General features: G+C 39.5%; 1 protein-coding gene across 1 annotated transcript in view; it reads left to right on the plus strand.

Moving 5' to 3' along the window:
* Positions 1-19,237, plus strand: part of tmc6b (transmembrane channel-like 6b) — a 95,642-nt gene that overhangs the window by 66,603 nt on the left and 9,802 nt on the right. The window contains exons 7-18 of the mRNA XM_080209534.1: positions 227-320; positions 689-940; positions 3,340-3,515; positions 5,995-6,139; positions 7,105-7,260; positions 9,805-9,980; positions 12,650-12,740; positions 14,073-14,170; positions 15,848-15,943; positions 16,407-16,482; positions 16,800-16,933; positions 18,659-18,826. Coding sequence (XP_080065660.1) covers positions 227-320; positions 689-940; positions 3,340-3,515; positions 5,995-6,139; positions 7,105-7,260; positions 9,805-9,980; positions 12,650-12,740; positions 14,073-14,170; positions 15,848-15,943; positions 16,407-16,482; positions 16,800-16,933; positions 18,659-18,826 — 1,662 coding nt within the window. The remainder of the gene's footprint in view (positions 1-226; positions 321-688; positions 941-3,339; positions 3,516-5,994; positions 6,140-7,104; positions 7,261-9,804; positions 9,981-12,649; positions 12,741-14,072; positions 14,171-15,847; positions 15,944-16,406; positions 16,483-16,799; positions 16,934-18,658; positions 18,827-19,237) is intronic.

Consider the following 19,237-nt stretch of genomic DNA (forward strand, 5'->3'; position numbering starts at 1 on the left):
AGTTTTTAACTTGAAAGATCGAAGAAGAGAAAGCAAAATATGTTCTTGAGCAAGTCACTTGCAGCAAGTTGAAACGAGTTGCTTGACTGTGCTTTCAGTGTTATTAAGTACTGTGAAGAGAGGATACATGTGGGCCAAAAAATTTTCTTTGAAGAAGTGTGGAGGTTGGTTGCTCTAACTTGTTTAGAGAGGCTATAATTCCGCTAATGTTTCTGTGTTCCTCCAGGCACATGACATCAAACTCTCGAGGTTGGAGTCGTGGCCCGCTAGAAAAGAATCATCTATCTTGTTGGAGTCGCACAAAGTACAATCTGATCATTGTAAGCAGCTGAAAATAGTTTTATTTAAAAATCGTCATGCCCAATAGATGGTTTTTAATTATTTTTAATCATATTTTTATCAGTAATATGTATAATTTCTGTCCAATCTCTCAGGTCCCTCTTACAAAAGCTTCAATTTGCACTTGGTTGATTAAAGTAATATTTAGATTCTTTTAAAATTAAAGACAGGAACATCCCTAAAACTGTAACTGCAGAAAATATTGCATCCTCAATGTTTCAAATGTGGTGTTCAGAGAGATGCCTGTGATATATTTTGTTGTGAATGTAAGTCAAGGAAATGTTTTTTTTTTCATCAGCTTATTCTCTTGCCACACATTGTTTAACCCGTTTTTGTGTTTGGTTATTAGGCTGTCAGGCAATGCTGGTATGGATTCCTTTCCTTTCTTCATTCAGTTCACCTGTGGCAAATTGCCCAGAAACAGATCAGTGGTCGCTTTGGAACGGGTGTGCTTTCATACTTTATCTTCCTCAAGATGCTGCTGATGCTCAATGCTTTCCACCTTGTCATGAACATTTCCTTCATTGTCGTTCCCCAAGCCACTCACCCTCCTGTGATCACAAGAGGAAACTTCTCTGGGCTGGAACTCCTAACGGGCACTGTAAGTGAGCTAAAAAGAAGGGGGGTTCTGAACTGCTTTTGCTTCAAGACCCTGATCCCATCTTATAGAAAAAAATTAGGGACCACCCCTGCTCTCTGTGATTCAACGAGTCTTTGTGAAAATTAGTTATATAACGAGGCATGCACATTTCTTAGTGCGCTCCGACCTCTCCAATCCAGAAACGTTAGTTGCCCAGGAAAATTGAGGGGTCACAGAGATAAAAAGAAATGAGTTTTGGCTCCTCTAGGCAGGAATGTAACTGTGGAGAGTGGATAACTTGGTCCAGAGGTTTTGACAGGATGTCCCTTGACCCACTGGATCGATGCCCACCAGAAATCAAAGGGATGGATGGCAAGCCCAAAGGGAACACTTTTATCAGTGAGTGCTGCTGCGTGATGTTTGTGCATCTGATTTGGTGCAGGCAGCGACAGACGACTAACTGTAACTTGGTCAATTGCCAGTGGCTGAATACTGTGTGAATGTGGGAAAGATGTGTCGTGAGAAGAGAGGCTGATTACTGTGTGTGTGTGTGTGTGTGTGTGTGTGTGTGTGTGTAAGTGGGATCACATTGGAAGGCTGGACGGAGGATAGAAATTAGGTGAGAACTTGAGATAATGCAAGTATCTTCAAATATATTCTTAACTCCATTGGGATTTAAAGGCCTCAATGAACATCATAAAGGAGTGTGTTGCTTAACTGTTGATGATGCTGCCTCAGTTTTATTCTGGACCTCTATATCTTTGTGCTTCAGCCAATGTTTTCAAATTAATGGATCCAAAAACATGTACTCTTTTGCCTTAATCTTTGGAATGTTTTATGTCTCAGGTACATTTAGTCACAAGTCAGGCATCTAATGTTTTTCTATAGTTTGTAAAATTCTAAAATCCAGAAATGGCCTTGCTCCCCAGCATTCCTGGATGGAAAGACTACCATGCATTTTTGCACTTTCCAAAATGAAGAGTTTACACAGTCCAATATTTGCTTTGTGTGCATTTGCTGCCCAAGGTCTGCTCAACCATCTTAACGATTAGTTTAACAGAATATAAACCGAGAACAACACGTGCCATGCTCACTACGGGCTCATCTTGTTAGTTTGGGAAGAATAAAACAGTGGCCAGGCAATGGTGGAAGAGATAATGCAGGCTGTCCGGATGTTTTTTAAATATGGCGCCCATGAGGTGGCAGTGACTTCTTGCCTACCCATGCTGTGAAATTGCCTGGGCTCCTTGCAGATGTATTTAATCAGCTGAACAGTGGATGATGGCACTTGTCATCTCCCCCTCCCACCCTCAAATCACTCTCAGCTCTGCTCCCTCCCCTGAACTTGAACTCCAGTACAGAAGGTTCTCTGGCTACAAAATAGGTTGCCTGCCAGGCAGCTCTCTCCTTTGAAGATTTAGTATGTGGTGTACAAAAACAGAAGGAAAAGTGTAATGATGAAAACACCTTTAAAATTAAATTTGATGAAGCTCTTCGGATTTTTGTTTTCATGATTAAAACTGAAGTTGTCTATCGTGAGTTTTTTTTTGCAACATTATTCAAACAGTAGTAAACTTCTTCATTAAGTTGCTCAAAATGGGCGGGATTTTACGGGGAGACTGGAAATTCCTGCGAGGTCAACAGAGATTTCCGTTGTCATACCCTTGTCCACACCGATTCCATGGCAGACAAGCTGGTAGAGTTAGTGTCAAATTTGTCTTAATATAAAGACAGTTTGCAGATGTCTGTATAACTGGTGGGTGAGTAAATGGGCAGACAGGATGGATGAGTACAGAGCTATCATAGGCCTCTTCATGCCAACTGTGCCTGAAACCGATATTTAAGCAAATATCTTGCTTTGGTCAGTGATATAGCACTGTAGAAATTAATGGAAGAGGTAGGGAAGAATTTAATTTAATACAAAGTTTTCTCCTCAGATGGTTCAAGCTTGTTCGCAGTGAAACCTGATTTTGGTACTAACTTGACGCTCCTTGTAGTTGGCTGCAAATTGGTTTCTGTAAATCTCCTTGAGTGCATTCCAGATCTTGACTGAACAATCAAAAGGGAAAATTACTGTAGTAAACCACATGTTTTAAGGGGAGGGTGGGGTGGGGGGAACAGGAGTTAATATCTGTAAAGTGTGTTATCAAGACTCCACTGCTATCAATGAAAGAGCGTAGTTACCCAATTTGAGAACCCAGTACGTGTGTCTCCGAGCTGCCCCAGTGTTTAATTTTCCAGGAGTTTGATAATAGAAATGGCTTTGAGGAACAAAGCAGAGGAAGTTTGATGTTCCAAGAAATTACATACAGTTCAGGGGAAGTGTAATGCTCTTCGCTGCAAAAAAAAATGCTGACTGGGTTAACATCCTTAAAATGTTGCCATAGGCTGTTTAAATTGTGCTTTATTTTCTTGTTTAGGGCCATTTCACAGACACTGTTCTATACTATGGATATTATACAAACAGCAATTGGAATATTTCGGGCAGTGAGGCATCCAACGTTGGTGGTCAAAATATATGGTATAATATGCCGATAGCATATATCTACACACTTGGAACTTCTTTCTTCATCACCTGCATTATCCTGGTCCATTGGTAAAATATCTTTCTTCACTTCTGTCACTTGTGTTAAAACTCTGTACGAATCAGTAGACTTCTAAGTTTTCATATTCTGTGGGAAATGAATGTGCTGCTTCTGAGATCACATTTATACTTTACGTAGGCTTATGTGCCAGGGACCTTGAATTTGAACAAAAGCAAAATTCTGCAGATCTTGATCACCTGAACAGAAAATGGTGGCAATGTTCAGCCAGCATCTGTGATGAGAGAATAAGAGTTAACATCTCATGTCAATGAGCTTTCACCGGAACTGATTTTGAGCAGTGGGAGTACAGATTAGAGAAGCCACTTATTATTGATTTATATGTAATGTAAAAATAAACTGTGCAGGAAAATAATGCCATCTGCATGAGACCTTGTTCAGAATGGTTTCAGACAGCTTGCAGGATCATGGGGCTGCCGTGATTACTGGTGCCCAAGTTGCTTATTTTGCCTTTATCACCATTGACTTCCTCATTTTAATGTTTTGTATTTATAAATGCCAGATGTTGTGCTTCACATTCAATAACTGCTTGCTGAAGTGCTCTCTCTGCCTGTTACTCTCCCGAACGTCGAAAACGAACCCCTTGGTAATGTTGCAGGGCAGTTTCTACACAGTTCAATCCATGCTAAAGCAATTAGTTTCTTGAAAGTCAAAAATGTGAGGTATTTTGCAGAGCTTATAATCTTTTGCTGTGTAGTTGAAGAATGTTCATTCAGGACAACAGAGATCGAACCTTGTTGTATTTAAGCCACTAAATAATCTGGTGTCCACACCATACCTCAAAGTACTAATCTCTCCATTTAGGTTGTTGCCTGACATGGAGGTTCCGGTTTGATGGTACATACAGTCTTCAGTGATACAAGATATAGTCACAATTTAACATTGGTGTTTATAGCCTCCAGTGATACAAATAAACATTGGGTTATGTTCACAATTTACCATTGGTGTTTAAACTGCTGTCGGCAACAGATTCTGTGTAGAAATGCACTATAAGTCTCCATGTTAATCCTTTTCTGCGTTTATGAAATTTGGGACAGCACATTTTTCATGTTCTTCTGCATTTATGAACCTGGATTGTTCACACCATTTGGCCTTTTTCTGGAATAAATAGCACTGTCAAATGCCAATTGTAAAAACTCAGGAAGCCTGTTTGGAAAGGAACAGTATTTATTGTGAAACATAAATTAAAGCCATTACTCTGTGGCTTACATACACAAGGGTAATAGTTCTACTAACCCTTCCCAGTGTCTGCCTTATAAAGTGCTTGGGTGGTGAGTTTCACTTGGGCAGACAGTGGGCTGTTACCAAGGGAACTCGTATTCAGCAAGGCCCATAAGGAGATCAATTAGAGATTCCCCATGGAATTCATGGGAGTTATCACACCAATTGATTACAATTTGTTGAGATCAATTTGTTTTTTTCACTTTACTGGAGAATAGAAATCCTCACTACTTAATCTACACATTGCTTGACACCAATACCAGTGTTTTTTTAGAGAATAAGTGAAATATCGAAAACTCAATGTGTATTTTCTTCTTCTACTGATTGAAACCTTATATAGGTCTAACCCAAACTCTAGTCAAGTTTCATCATTACAGTGTGGAGATGCCAGCATTGGACTGGGGTGGGCACAGTAAGAAGTCTTAAAACCAGGTTAACGTCCAAGAGGTGTATTTGGAATCACGAGCTTTCGGAGCGCTGCTCCTTCATCAGGTGAGTGGAGGTTAGTTCACAAATATAGCATATGTAGACAAAGACACAATTGCAAGATAATTACTGATAATTAGATTCTCATTCCAATCAGTAATTATCTTGCAATTGTGTCTTTGCCTATATATGCCATGTTTGAACTAACCTTCACTCACCTGATGAAGGAGCGGCGCTCCGAAAGCTCGTGATTCCAAATAAACCTGTTGGACTTTAACCTGGTATTGTGAGGCTTCTTGCTGTTTATCATTATACACAAATTATCTTGGGGAAAATTGGCAGAATGATTGTTCAACTGCTACCTTTGATAATAAAAAGAGTGCAGTTGAGGGAGGATCTGGAATGGTCTCCTTTGTTCAACAATCATGTCAATAAGGACCAAAACAGTCTTTTCATCCTAAATTGGTGCCATTAGCAATACTTGAAATTAGCCGAAACTCTAAGTAGAAGGATGTAAAGTCTAAATGTCTCCTGGTATTGAATCAAAATAGCAAATCCAGTTTTGGTGGCTATAAACATGTATTTCAGATTTGACAGTTTATTTAAAGGCAAATTGAAGGTCTTTCAGCATCGCTATGTGGTTCTCTCAACATGATTATGGATTCCAACAAATGACTGTGAATTTTGAATGGATTTTTGAATTTAAGTAAGTTTAAGGCTCACTAAGCAAAAAGATATCGAAGCCTGTTTTCCCTAATTAGGGACAGAAATGGTTTCACAGCTTGTGACAACTACAAATAACTTGAGAATTCTAACTTTTTTTAGCTTATCCAGAGCTTTTGGAGAGAGTTATAGAGTGAGCAGCAGCAATGGGAATCTGGTGGCAAAATTGTTCTGTGCGTGGGATTTTAAGGTGACACAGAAACAGTCAGTTGAGTTAAATTACGAGAACATCAACACCCAGTTAAAGGTGAGTTGTGCTAACTATTGTGTTGTGCTGTTGAACCAGATGTTCATGCATCTGTTGGTCTGCTAGCTTGGCATGCTTGAGTCTCAACTAGACAGGTACATGTTTAAGCCTTCCATCAATCTGTTATTTACTTGTATACAAAGCTGAGAAGGGTTTTCCAGTTTCCACTGCAGACTGCACAAGATAACAGAGAGGATTGATTGGGACAGGATTAGCTATCTGGTTCCAGAGTCCATGACACAAGTCCTCACTTTTCTCTCATTTAATTCCATTAATTGTCCATTCGTTTTAATCCATAATGAGCAATGCAGTCAAAATATCCGGTATTCTGCGGTAGTAGTCTTTCAAGACAGTGCTTTAATTGGTCAGAGAAATTTGCCGTCTGCCCTGATGAACTACCGAAACACTACCCTCTGTTGTTGCCTTTTCATAATTTTTATTATTAAAATTGGAAACAATAAAGTAATCACATTGTCATATCACAATTTTACATTGAGAGCTCCAAGGAAGTTTTGTTACAAGGCAAAATTTAGCAGAAACATGAGGCAGGGTTTTGGATTGTTGGAGTCAGATTGGGGTCACCACCCCAGTCTATGTGGGAAACGCTCACCCGACGGTGACTTCCACTGAATTGGCCAGTTAGTAGCCAGCAAGTTCTTGGAACTGAGGTGAGGAGAAATTTCTTCACCGGGGGTGGTGAATGTATGGAATTCTCTACCACAGAATGTAGTTGAGACCAAAACATTGTCTGATTTCAAGAAGAAATTAGATATAGCTCTTGGGGCTAAAGGCATCAAGGGACATAGGGAGGATCATGATATTTAATTCCATGATCAAAATGAAGCTGGCTTGAAGGCCCAGATAGCCCACTCCTGCTTCTAGTTTCAACATTTCTATGTTAAGGATTGTCGTAAGTATGCATTATGATCCTGCTAAAATATTACATTTTGTTTTTCCTCAATTAGGAATATCTTACTGAACATAATTTCCCTTCGACTCACACAAGTATTTCTAAGCGATTGTTTAATCTGTCAATCCATTTTCTGGGTTGGCTGTTGTCCCTGGGGAGTGTTGTTGGATGCAGCTTTGCAGTTTACTACTACTCAGAAAAGATGCTGAAGGTGGGTCTTGTGTTCACCTGATGTAATTCTGTTAAGCAATGTCTGTTCACAAATGTGCATTCGTGATCGTTAAACATGAGTCAGGGTAAACTAATTTATCTATCGAGTGGAAAAATCTGATTGCTTTTAAACTCTGGGGGGGTATAATCAAGCAATGTGAAAGTTAAGATCGTACTCTCAGATTTGTCAGATCCCCTAATGGTTCATTATACACCCGTATTAATCATCAGTCATCAGATTGTGGCTAACCTTGCATTTAAAGTGTAATGACAACTTCTATTGACCATGGTAGCCGCAACGCAAAAGATAAGCATTGAATAAGTCAGAGTGTGTATTTCATGGTGTGATGTGAAATGAGAGAATAATGATATCTTGAATGTAGAAATATATTCTAAATGACTCTGATATACTTCAATGTTATGTCATAATCATATAAACATCCCTACCTTGTAATCAACCACAGTTATTTCCTTCACCCGTACATATAAAATGCTGGAAAATCTCAGCAGGTCTGACAGCATCTGTGGAGAGAGAATAGATCTAATGTTTCAAGTCTGGGTGACTCTTCATCACTGACTTAAAACATTGGCTCTGTTCTCTCTCCACAGATGCTAAGTATTTTCACCGTTTTCTGTTTTTGTTTCAGATTCCATTGTATTTTGTCTTTTATCCCAAATATTCCCTTATTCTGTAGAAGTATCTGAAATATAGAATGATGACAGAACATTCCAGAGTCAATAGTGGAGTGTATGCAGATGAAATATGAGAATCCAGAAGCAAAGATTTATTTCTCAGAAATATTTGAAGTCTAAAACATTTGAAGAAATGCATAAGATCCGCAAGGAATAAATGGCTAGTTTGTGAGTGTAATGTGTCCCGATGTAAGAATTGAAAACAATAAGGAAAGCATTTTTGTTGGGTTGTAAAAAATTAAATGAAAAGCAGTGGCGAGAGGAAGTGAACTTGGCCAATACTTCACAAAGAGAAGACACGGCAAACTGAGCAGTCGAAAAAAATTGCAAATTTTTAAAAATAACTTATTCTACCCTACTTGGTTTACATTTTCCATACCTAGGGAATGTGTTACTTGGAGATGGCCATATGTGTAACATCGCAGCTCATCAAAGCATGTTGCTAAGTGAAGAGTGTGACCTGGGTTATACTTTTTGGGAGAAGCTAAAGGAATCTAGGCTGGGCTGGTGCAGTCCCTTTTGCCCACCCCACCACCACCACACACATACCACATGTGGCCATAAAAGAGAATCGTTTACACTACAGTTGTTGATATGGAAAAAAGTTTTAAATTTGAATCTTGTAAAGTGTTGAATCCCATAAATCTATTCTTTACATGTCCTTTCATACTCAAGTAATGAGTGGTAAATCGAAGCTTGAATATTATTGCAATCTTATTGAGCATGAGTTCATGCCTATTCATTGGATAATGAATTAGATGATCATAGCACAAAAAAGGCTTGAGTGTGTGATAGACCACAAGTGTAAACATCAAAAGATTTACAAGATCGTGTGGTCTCAAATTGTTTTGTAACTTTGTGATTTACAGCCCATTTCAAAAAAACAAACTTCTCAACTCGATCTAAATGTTAACGTTTCAAGTCAAATATGTGATTTATGAATAGTATTGCTTTGGTATTATATGGCTGGACTGACAGCTGCTGCCTTAACCCCATGTGTGTGTTGCAATTACTTGTATCACTCTATTAAATATTAATTCAAAGTGAACATTTCTGGGAACTGTACTTTTTGACCAGCCTCTCATCTATTGACTCCATCTACACTTCCTGCTGCCTTGGCAAAGCAGCCAGCATAACTAAGGACTCCATATATCCCAGCTATTCTCTCTTTCACCTTCTTGCATCTGGAAAAAGATACAAAAGTCTGAAGTCACGTACCAACCGACTCAAAAACAGCTTCTTCTCTGCTGCTGTCAGACTTTCTTCACTAAATTGATCTTTCTCTACACCCTAGCTATGACTGTAACACTACATTCTGCACTCTTGTTTTATTCGCTATGAATGGTATGCTTTGTATAGCGCACAAGAAACAATACTTTTCATTGTATCTTAATACATGTGACAATAATAAATCAAATCAAATGGGCGAATGCTGTAATATGATCAGTTATTTGGGCTACTCAAAGTCTTCACTGGTGCTGAACTCTCTTCGCTTTTCCTTGTGTTAAATTGACTATTTTGCAATGTGAAGTTTCAATGCCAGATGAGAATTTCTTCCTTCTCCTTTTCTTCTTAACATAAACAGCATCAGGAAACTGTCTTTGTCCTACCAAGAAATGTAGAATGCAACATTTATTTACGCAGATAAACAAAATTCTGACATTTTGGGAAATCTCTTACTGTTTGCGAAATTCGTGACTTGACAAGGTCTCACACGTCAGTTTTCCAATTTCAAGAAAGCAAATTATTTGTATAATGGAGGTTAATCATTGTACTAGCTTAACTTTTGAAGACTTGTTTCTTTGGAAGTCTGACTAAATCGAGGCTGATTTAAATTTATGTTTTGTTTTAGGATTACTCAGAAAACATCCAACAAGAAAAATCCAAGAAGCTAATGGACAGCAGCTTGCTCACACTTCCCATGCTTGTGTCATTTATTAATCTCATGATGCCATACATTTATAACCTAATTGGGTTACTGGAATATTATGAATTCCCTCAGCAACAGGTCTATGTGTCTATTGTCAGGTATGGACATTTTGGGTGGAATTTTCCTATCCCACCCATCACGGGAATTGTAGTAGGTGGGATATGGGCCATGCAAAAGCCCATTGACCTAGGGTGTGACTTTCCAGTCTTGAGGTGAGCACAGTTGGAAAATCCTGCCCTTCTGTTTTCTTTTCAATCTCATGGTGGCGATAGCCTGTTCTTGCGAAAATTTCAAAGAGTGTTTTACGTGGTGTTTTATTTTTGCTGAGTTATGCAAGCCATTTATCCAAATGAGGACAAGGATACCCGGGTCTACAGTTGCATCATTCTTTTGCATGCTCAGGTGCATTCTTGTGTCGGTGTCATAAACGTTGTCATGTATGCCCCTGTGGCATAAAGAATTACAAAATCGGCTTGAATACTTCAGTACTGGGAGTTGTTCATTGAAGGTGTGCACTGATTCACAGTCAGGTCAACTCTGCCCAACTGAGTCTCATGCCGGCAGAGCTAATAGCCTGGGGGTCACCTGACCCTTGCTCTTAATCCCCAACGTATTATGTTATATGTACCATACATCACAACAAAGTGCCTGCTTTTTCATATTGCACACTCCCCAGTAAATTGTGATTGGAAATCCACTAAATGTGGGTGAAGAAAGCTACAACGTTAAGCCACACCATTGCACAGCATGTGGTGCCGGCCCACCTTTAATGTGGTAAGTGCATGAGATGCAAAAGAAAAATCCACTTTTTTGCCATTTGCGAAATAAAATACCAGTAGAAGGCCTAAAGATGATCGCAGATGTATACTTTACCTGTGACCTCTGCTGTTAAATTGTGTTTTAACATTTGACAGTATTGATAAATGCATAGTAGAGTATCCAGCATTCAAAGGGAAAAGTGGATTAATGCTTCACATGAAAACCTTTGTTAAAAGTAATTCTTGATGAAAGGTCTTGCTGAAAACAGACTATTTTTAAGATGTTGGTTAATGTCTTCGCAGTTCCTCATATTTTCTCTCACATTTGCATTGTTCATCACTTTAAAGCTCCAATTTAATCTGAGTTTGAATTGCATATTCTTGCTTTATATATAAATGTGAATGTTATATGCTAATTTAGTTATTTGCTCTGTGAAAGTGCACCAATAGCCAGTAGCTCTTTATGTGGAAGCCAAGAATTCCTTTAGGGATATCCTAAAGTTTTGCAGGTTATAGCAACATTGTAACAGACAGTTAGTCATTGCTTGACTTCTTATAGTCACAAATTTTAAAATAGTTCTGAACAGATGCCTCTTTCTGTGGGATTGACCTCCAGGGGGAGCTTACTGAAAACTAAACTTACTGAAATCACTAAATGACATGAAATTGGAAAGCTCATTGAGTTAAATGTGCAAGTTTGGTAATTATGAACTGTCAAAGAACATCCAACACTGGAAGAGGCTCTTTTGCCTACCAAGTTCCATGTAGACAGAGTCAATGGATGAGAGGTTGGTTTGCATGAGGGACCAGACTTCGTTCACAACCTTTTGTAGTTTCTTGTGGTATTGGTCAGAGCAGAAGCCATGCCAGCTGTGAAGCAACCAGAAAGGATATTTTCTTTGGTGCATCTGTAAAAGTTGGTGAGAGTTGTAGTGAACATGCTGAATTTCATAAGCCTTCTGAGAAAGTAGGGGCATTGGAGGGACCAGGACAGGTTGATGATCTGGAAACCTGGAGCTCTCGACCATATTTTTTGCCTCTACACAATCCGTGTCACTCTATTCCCTACTTGTTCATGTACCTGTCAAGATGCCCCTTAAACATTGATATTGTAGCTGCTTCTAGCACCTCTTCTGGCAGCGCATTTCACTCTCTGTGTAAAAATAATTGCCTCTCATATCTCCTTTAACCTTTCCCCTTTTACCTTAAACTCATACCCTCTAGTAAATGGCATTTCTACCCTGGGAACCTGAATTGAACGAGCAGAAGATCTAAGGCCTATTCCAGAAACCTGAGCTCAGAACCTAGGCTGATTCTTCAAGGAAAACAATGTGTGCCACACTGTAGGAGGTGCTGCCATTTGGATCAGATACTAAACAAGGGCCCTGTGCTCTCACATGGTGCATGCCAAAGATCCCATGACACAATTCAAAGAAGGCCAAGGAAGTTTTCCTGATCTGCTGACCCAAATTACTCCCAAGACAACATTACTTGGTCCCTTATCTAATTGCAGTTTGCTGAATCTTGCTGTGTACAAATTTTACAAGACTGGCTGCACTTGAAAAGTACAGTATTGGCTGAGGTTATGTATTTACCTAACAGCATACAAGATAATATACTACTTTCAAAGGGTTTATTTTTCAGCGACTTTCAAAGGGTTTATTTTTCAGCGACTCTTGGTAACATTCATTTTATCTAGTACATGTTGGTAATCTAACCACCAGATACATACACGTATGCGCACACACACACACCACACATGCGTGTACACGCACGCACAATGGTAATTATTCTTTAGAATGTACAGTAAGATGTTTTCTGTGACCTACGCTGTGGATTGGGTCTGTAGAATGGAAGCAATTCACTCAAGGTGGCAAATGCAGACCAAATGCCAGTCCAAACTGTATTGCCTTATTACGCAAGCGAAATAGCCCCTGTGTTTTAGAAGCCCGCATTAGATAATTGTATCTTCTCTCTAATGATGTTGTGTGATTTTGTTTTTGATACAGAAATCTTCTGTTGAAGATGTCCATCTTAGGAGTACTATGTTTCCATTGGATAGGAAGAACTGGAAATTCAAAAAACACAGCAGAAATACCAGTAAGTTTATAAAATAATGTAAGGAATGGATTAGCCCAAAATATCACTGAGGCTTGTTTATAAAACTTGTTTATAAAAATTGAATATTTTTAAAACACAAACAGAAAATGCTGGAAAATCTCAGCAGGTCTGATAGCATCTGTGGAAGAGAACAGAGCCAATGTTTTGAGTCTGGATTTGGATCAACCGGACTTGAAACATTAGCTCTATTCTCTCTTCACAGATGCTGTCAGAGCTGCTGAGATTTTCCAGCATTTCTGGTTTTTGTTTCAGATTCCACCATCAACAGTAATTTGCTTTTATCTTGAATATTTTGAGGTTGGCTTCATGGAATATAGGGGCAGCACGGGTGGCACAGTGGTTAGCACTGCTGCCTCATAGTGCCAGTGACCTGGGTTCAATTCCAGTTTTGGATCACTGTCTGTGTGCAATTTGCATATTCTTCCTATGTCTATGTGGGTTTCCTCCCAGGTGCTCTGGCTTCCCCCTACAATCCGAAGATGTGTGGGTTACATTGATTTGGCCATGCTAAATTGACTTTAGTTTCAGGAGGACTAGCTATGGTAATGGGAATATATGTAGGGTTATGGGAATAGGGCCTGGGTGAGATTGTGGTTGGTGCACACTTGATGGGCTGAATGAGCTACTTTTGCACTGTAAAGATTCTCTGGATTCTACAAATTCATTTCAATCCTAAGAAAACAGAAGTTACTTGTTTTTCTGGTAATTTTATTTAGATATCATACTTAATGGAACCCATCAGAATCTTTAAAAAATCATAAATTTTTCTTTATTTATAGTCATAGAATGGTGCAATTTTTTAAAAAAAGCCATGTTGAAATGTGAAATCAGCTGCTTAATAGAGCTGATAGTTATCTGGTTTTCATTATTGCCTCCATTTAAAAAGCTTGGTTTGAATTAATGTGAGGTAAAACAGAAATGCTGTTATTGAATTGGTGCTTTAATTTCAGGAAAGTAATGTTTTATTAAAGCTCCGTCCTAGAATTTCAGTGAAGACCAGTGTCCAAAACTGTGCTAACTTGTGTTGGTACCAAGGCTACTTGTGTGTCTTTCCTGCCTCTTTCTGTCTCAACTGACTATTTCTTTTAGTCAGAACACCTTTTGAACAGAATAGCTAGATGACCCATTTTACTTTGAATTTGAATAACCTTCTGTGTGATGTTGATAGTATCAATTATTGGAATCATTGATTTGTAATCTTTTGGTACAGCACTTGTAATCTTTAGAATGGTACAGCATTTGTAATGTGAGTTGCACGTTATGTAATGTCAAACACTTAATCTTACATGTCTTGTTTGCTTTATACTTCAGTGCTGGGAGACTTTTGTAGGACAAGAATTATACCGCTTGAAGGTGATAGATTTTATATTCATTATACTGGATACAATTTTTGGGGAATATGTCTGGAGGTGAGTTTCATGCAATGAGAAGTTTATTTTATTGACTGGTTATTTATGTTGTTTTAACAGTCTGAAGGCCGCACCGGTTTTTAACCAGTTCTGATACCAAGCAGATAGGGCGAGATTCTCTGGTCCCCCGGCACGTATTTTCCACTGGCGGGAGATGGCGCCTTGTTTGCTGCGGTGGGATTCTCCCTTCCCGCCACTGTCAGTTGGAATTCCCATTGACATCACCACTATGCCAGCAAGACCAGAGAATCCTGCCGATGTGAACGGCCAGAGAATTCTGGTCATAGTTTTTACACCTGAGAGACATACAGAACTGGCTTGGGGCAATACACTTACTGACTTTTTGCTTTCTTTTATTGAGTCGGACCTTTCCTTTGATATAATTAGGTGTTACTGACAGTGCGAAGAACCTGAAATGATCATCACTAATTGGGGTTCCTTTTGGTCATGCTACAGGCTCACTTGTGAGGATGTTGCTGTCTCATGTTTTCCCAAACATTGCACCCAATTTAACCAAACATTGAAAACCGACTCATTTCATACAGAAAAATTTGTGTGTGTATCCTTTTCTCCATTCCAAGCCCTTCCCTGCTAGTCACAGTCAGCTGCATCTAATTGAACAATGTGTCTATCTTACACAAAAGAAAAATGTTTGCAGATGCTGGAAATCCAAACAGAAAATGCTGGGAATACTCAGCATGCCTGGCAATTTGTGAAGTAAAAACAGGATTTGTATTTCAAACTCTTCAGATAGGTGGTCACAGGCCTGAAATGTTGAATGGAATTTTATGGTCCCATGGTGGTGAGGGCGGAGCTGTAACTGTAGTGAGCTGTTCAAAGCTCCATTGAATCCAATGGGAATGAGAAAGAGGAGCCTTAAAATTCCACCCATTAACTCCATTTCTCTCTTCACAGAATGCTGCTAGCCTGTTAGAGAAAATGCTGGAAAATCTCAGCAGGTCTGGCAACATCTGTAAGGAGAGAAAAGAGCTGATGTTTCGAGTCCAGATGACCCTTTGTCAACTCATCAGCTCTTTTCTCTCCTTACAGATGCTGGTGGAGCTGCTGAGATTTTCCAGCATTTTCTCTTTTTGGTTTCAGATTCCAGCATCCACAGTAATTTGCTTTTGTCTAGTGTCCTGTTCCTGTTTTGACTTTTAGCCATTGTAGAAGATTGGTCTGAGGGGGAATTGCCATCCAGTTCTACCTCCCTCTCTCTGTTCGCTTCCAGGGAGTGGGAAATGGAGTTGCTATGGACCTGGCGCGTTGCTCCCTCAGAGTCAGAGCACTGAGCTCAGTGGAGTGAAGATCTAACCTTATTTCCACTATATATTTCCTAATTTCCACTGCTTTGTTTGTGCTGCAAAGCATAATGCATTTTTTTTAAAAAAAGGACGCATAAAGTTTCAAGATGGTGCACTGCAGGAAGGATTGCAAGACAGTTGCATCATGTGTGTGGTTGGCTGTTAGCCACCTTTCTACTTACTGGGAGAAACTTGGCAAAAGTTCCTGAGCAATCCTTGCAGTTCAAGTCTGAATAGCCAACAATCAATCAGCATTCTGCTTGCACTCCTCCATTGACCTAATCCTTTTGTGTATAAGAGAAAGTAGTCCAGTAGTTGGAGTGTAATCTACGATATTATTTTAATGATTGTTTCTCCTTCCTCCACTATCCAGGGTAATTTGCATTAAACTGCTGAAAAAGAAAAGAAAGCCTGAGTTTGACATTGCCAGAAATGTGTTGGATTTGATCTTTGGACAGACTATCACATGGTAATCGCATATTTGATCTCACTACGTTTGATGTATGAAGCAAACAGCATCTACTGAAAAGCTTCACCAGTGGTTTCGTGATAACTGGAGCAGCTAATATGGTGGTGAACCCTGCATTACTGGGACAAACCCAAGCTTGGATCAGTCCCTGATAGGCAGCTGATCTTGCCAGCACAGTGGCGCAAGTGCTGCTGACTGTAGTGTCCTTTTCATTGCCCAGAAAACGTAGTCTCTGGCTTAGCACCAGGTTGGGTTTGACTGTGATGCTCCCCACATGCAATAACCCTCTGAACTCACTGGCTAGGTTTACAAAGGAATGAATGGGTACTTGGGCAACATACTAATCAGCCGCTGGTCCTGAGCAACAGTAACTGTGAAGCATCTATCCTTGAGAAGAGAGAGAGGGAAAAAGCCAACGGTATTATAATGACTTCCTTTTAATCCAGTTCTGTTTATTTTGTAGGTTGGGTCTTCTATTTGCACCACTGCTGCCTGTAATTCAAATAATCAAATTTTTTGTTGTCTTCTATATTAAAAAGGTAATTTTCACATTTCATAATGGCTAAAGATTATAGAATGTACAGGAAATAGATCAGTTGTTCAGTTTCAGAAATCACTTTTTGTTTTAAGTTTATTTTGACTCCACCCTGCTGTTAGTTAATTTACGATGATCGTGTTTGCCCTTCATATTCGGAATAGGCATCATCCTTGCCAGCTTTTGTACGTATTTTGGTAATGTGCACTCTTCTAACTGGTTGCTTCAGAACCAAAGCTTGCGCAGTTGTTACAAAATGTTCAGTGATTTGTGCAGTACGCTACACCAGATATGTTAACAAACTTATCGGGTCTCTTTCAGCTAAGCTTGATGAAGAACTGTCAGCCTCCACATAAGTTCTGGCGAGCATCTCATATGATGACAGTCTTTATTAGTCTTTTGTGTTTCCCATCATTCCTTGGAGCCAGTGTTGCTTATTCCTACACTATATGGTAGTAAGTATACACATGGTTAATTTTGTAGCCGAATATACTCTGAGACATATGCTCTTCACCTTCTTCCATCGGGAAAAAGATATAAAAGTCTGAGATCGAGTACCACTTGACTCAAAAACAACTTCTTCCCTGCTGCCATCAGACTTTTGAATGGACGTACCATAGCGTAGAAGCCCTACAGTGCGGAAGGAGGCCATTCGGCCCATCGAGCTTGCACCGACTCTCCTGCAAAGCATCTCACTTACCCCAATCCCCTGCCGTATCCCAGTAACCCCGCACATTTACCCCTCAGATCCCCTTAATCTACATATCTTGGGACACTAAGGCACAATGCAGCATGGCCAACCCACCTAACCTGCAAGCTTTGGACTGTGGGAGGAAACCCACACGGCACAGTGAGAACTTGCAAACTCCACACAGAAAGTGACCCAATGTTGGAATCAAACCCAGATCCTTCGCTTCGTGAGACAGCAGTGTTAACCACTGTGCCACCACTCCAATGACTGACCTTTCTCTACCCCCTAGCTATGACTGCTATTTCTATTTCCTATACCCTCTCCTTTCTTTCTCCCCTATGGACTCTATAAATGGTGTGTTCTGTCTGTATAATGCGCAAAAAGAAATACTCTTCACTGCAACTCAATACATGTGACAGTAATAAATCAAAATTTGTGTGTGCAAGTTATGATTCAGCAGAATAAAGTGGATTCATTTTTATTTCTCGCATGATTCATCGGAATAAACTCAGGAGCTAAATTTTTAGTGGAGCCATTAAGATGCTGTTGCAATCAATACTACAATGTGTCCAAACCTGCTTTAGCTGAATTTTACACTTCTAAATTAAGTAATTGCATGGGTTGTCTGGTAAGTTGCAGGATGTCCAATTTTCCATGGTGAATTACGGGATGGTTAAAGGTGCCAGGGTTGGAGATGTCCAAATCCATAGTCTGCTGATTTAGTGTTCTGACTTCAGAACAGTAGGGGCAAAGGTTGGTGATTGTGGTACAAGATACGTGCAATTGCTGCATTCGCCTCATGTATATTGTTAGATATTAACCCAGAGGTCATAGATATTTTTGGTCTATTGATTACCAGTGTAAAATTAACACTTGTCAAGCCATTTATTCGCTGAACTTACTTATCAAATATTACAGACAATGAACCTTTGGAGGAAGCCCCAGTCATATTTCTTTTCTGACCAATTCTTATGTAATATGAGACAACATTAACCCCATTTTCAATTAATTGTAAGGGAGCATGATGGCACTGTGGTCAGCACTGGTGCCTCACAGCACCAGGGACCTGGGTTCAATTCCCGGCTTGAGTCATTATCTGTGCGGAGTCTGCACATCCTCCCTGTGTCTGCGTGTGTTTCCTTCTGGTGGTCTGGTTTCCTCCCACAGTCTGAAAGACGTGCTGGTTAGGTGCATTGGCCATGTTAAATTCTCCCTCAGTGTACCTGACCAGGCGCCAGAGAGTGGCGACTAGGGGATTTTCACAGTAACTTCATTGCAGTGTTAACGTAAGCCTTAGTTGTGACACTAATAAATTTAAAAAGAAATGTTCGAGTTGAGTTGGACTATAATAGTGCAACTGTTAAGTGATTTAAAGTGTGTATAATGATGGTCAAATACCTACTTTCCATGTTCCACTGCAATTTACTTAACAACTGTGAATGTTAACAAAACAAAATTTTTGTTTGCCTGATAATTTTTTTTTAATCAGCATGAAACCATCGCTAACTTGTGGGCCTTTCCGAACACTGGACTCTATGTATGAATCTGCATCGCTGTGGGTCCACCAACTGGATGAAAATGGTTCTAAATTTTTTAAGCTTTCGTGGATCTTAGTGAGAAATCCTTTCATCTTTCTCTTGGCATCAAGCATCCTACTGTAAGTTTAATTATTTTAATAACATCTCTGGTTCCTATATTCTACAGTAGCTATAAAAACTGTAAAGCTTACAGGTGTTGAACAGGACTGGTAGTGAACTGTCTCTGTTGTTTCAAGTGATATTAGCATTGCCTTGTTGAACGTCCCTGGTTAATTCAGGACATAAATATCTTTACATTTTGATGTTTATTTTTACAATGTTAGAAACAACTTTAAGAACCATTACCAGGTGTTAATTATTGATATTTACCAGGCACATTGAATTGTCTTTCAATGTGCTAGATGTATTTAAGGTTGAAATTGCTTCACCCAGCTTAAGACTGGTAAACATTCAGCTGGAATGTTACCACCATTTTTCCATCCCGCAGCAGTGAATGAAAATTTGGCTGAGTGCCAAGTTCTCTGACCTCA

This window comes from Carcharhinus amblyrhynchos, chromosome 21, assembly GCF_965287045.1.
Source record: "Carcharhinus amblyrhynchos chromosome 21, sCarAmb.v2.hapA, whole genome shotgun sequence".
In the NCBI taxonomy this organism is placed as follows: domain Eukaryota; kingdom Metazoa; phylum Chordata; class Chondrichthyes; order Carcharhiniformes; family Carcharhinidae; genus Carcharhinus; species Carcharhinus amblyrhynchos.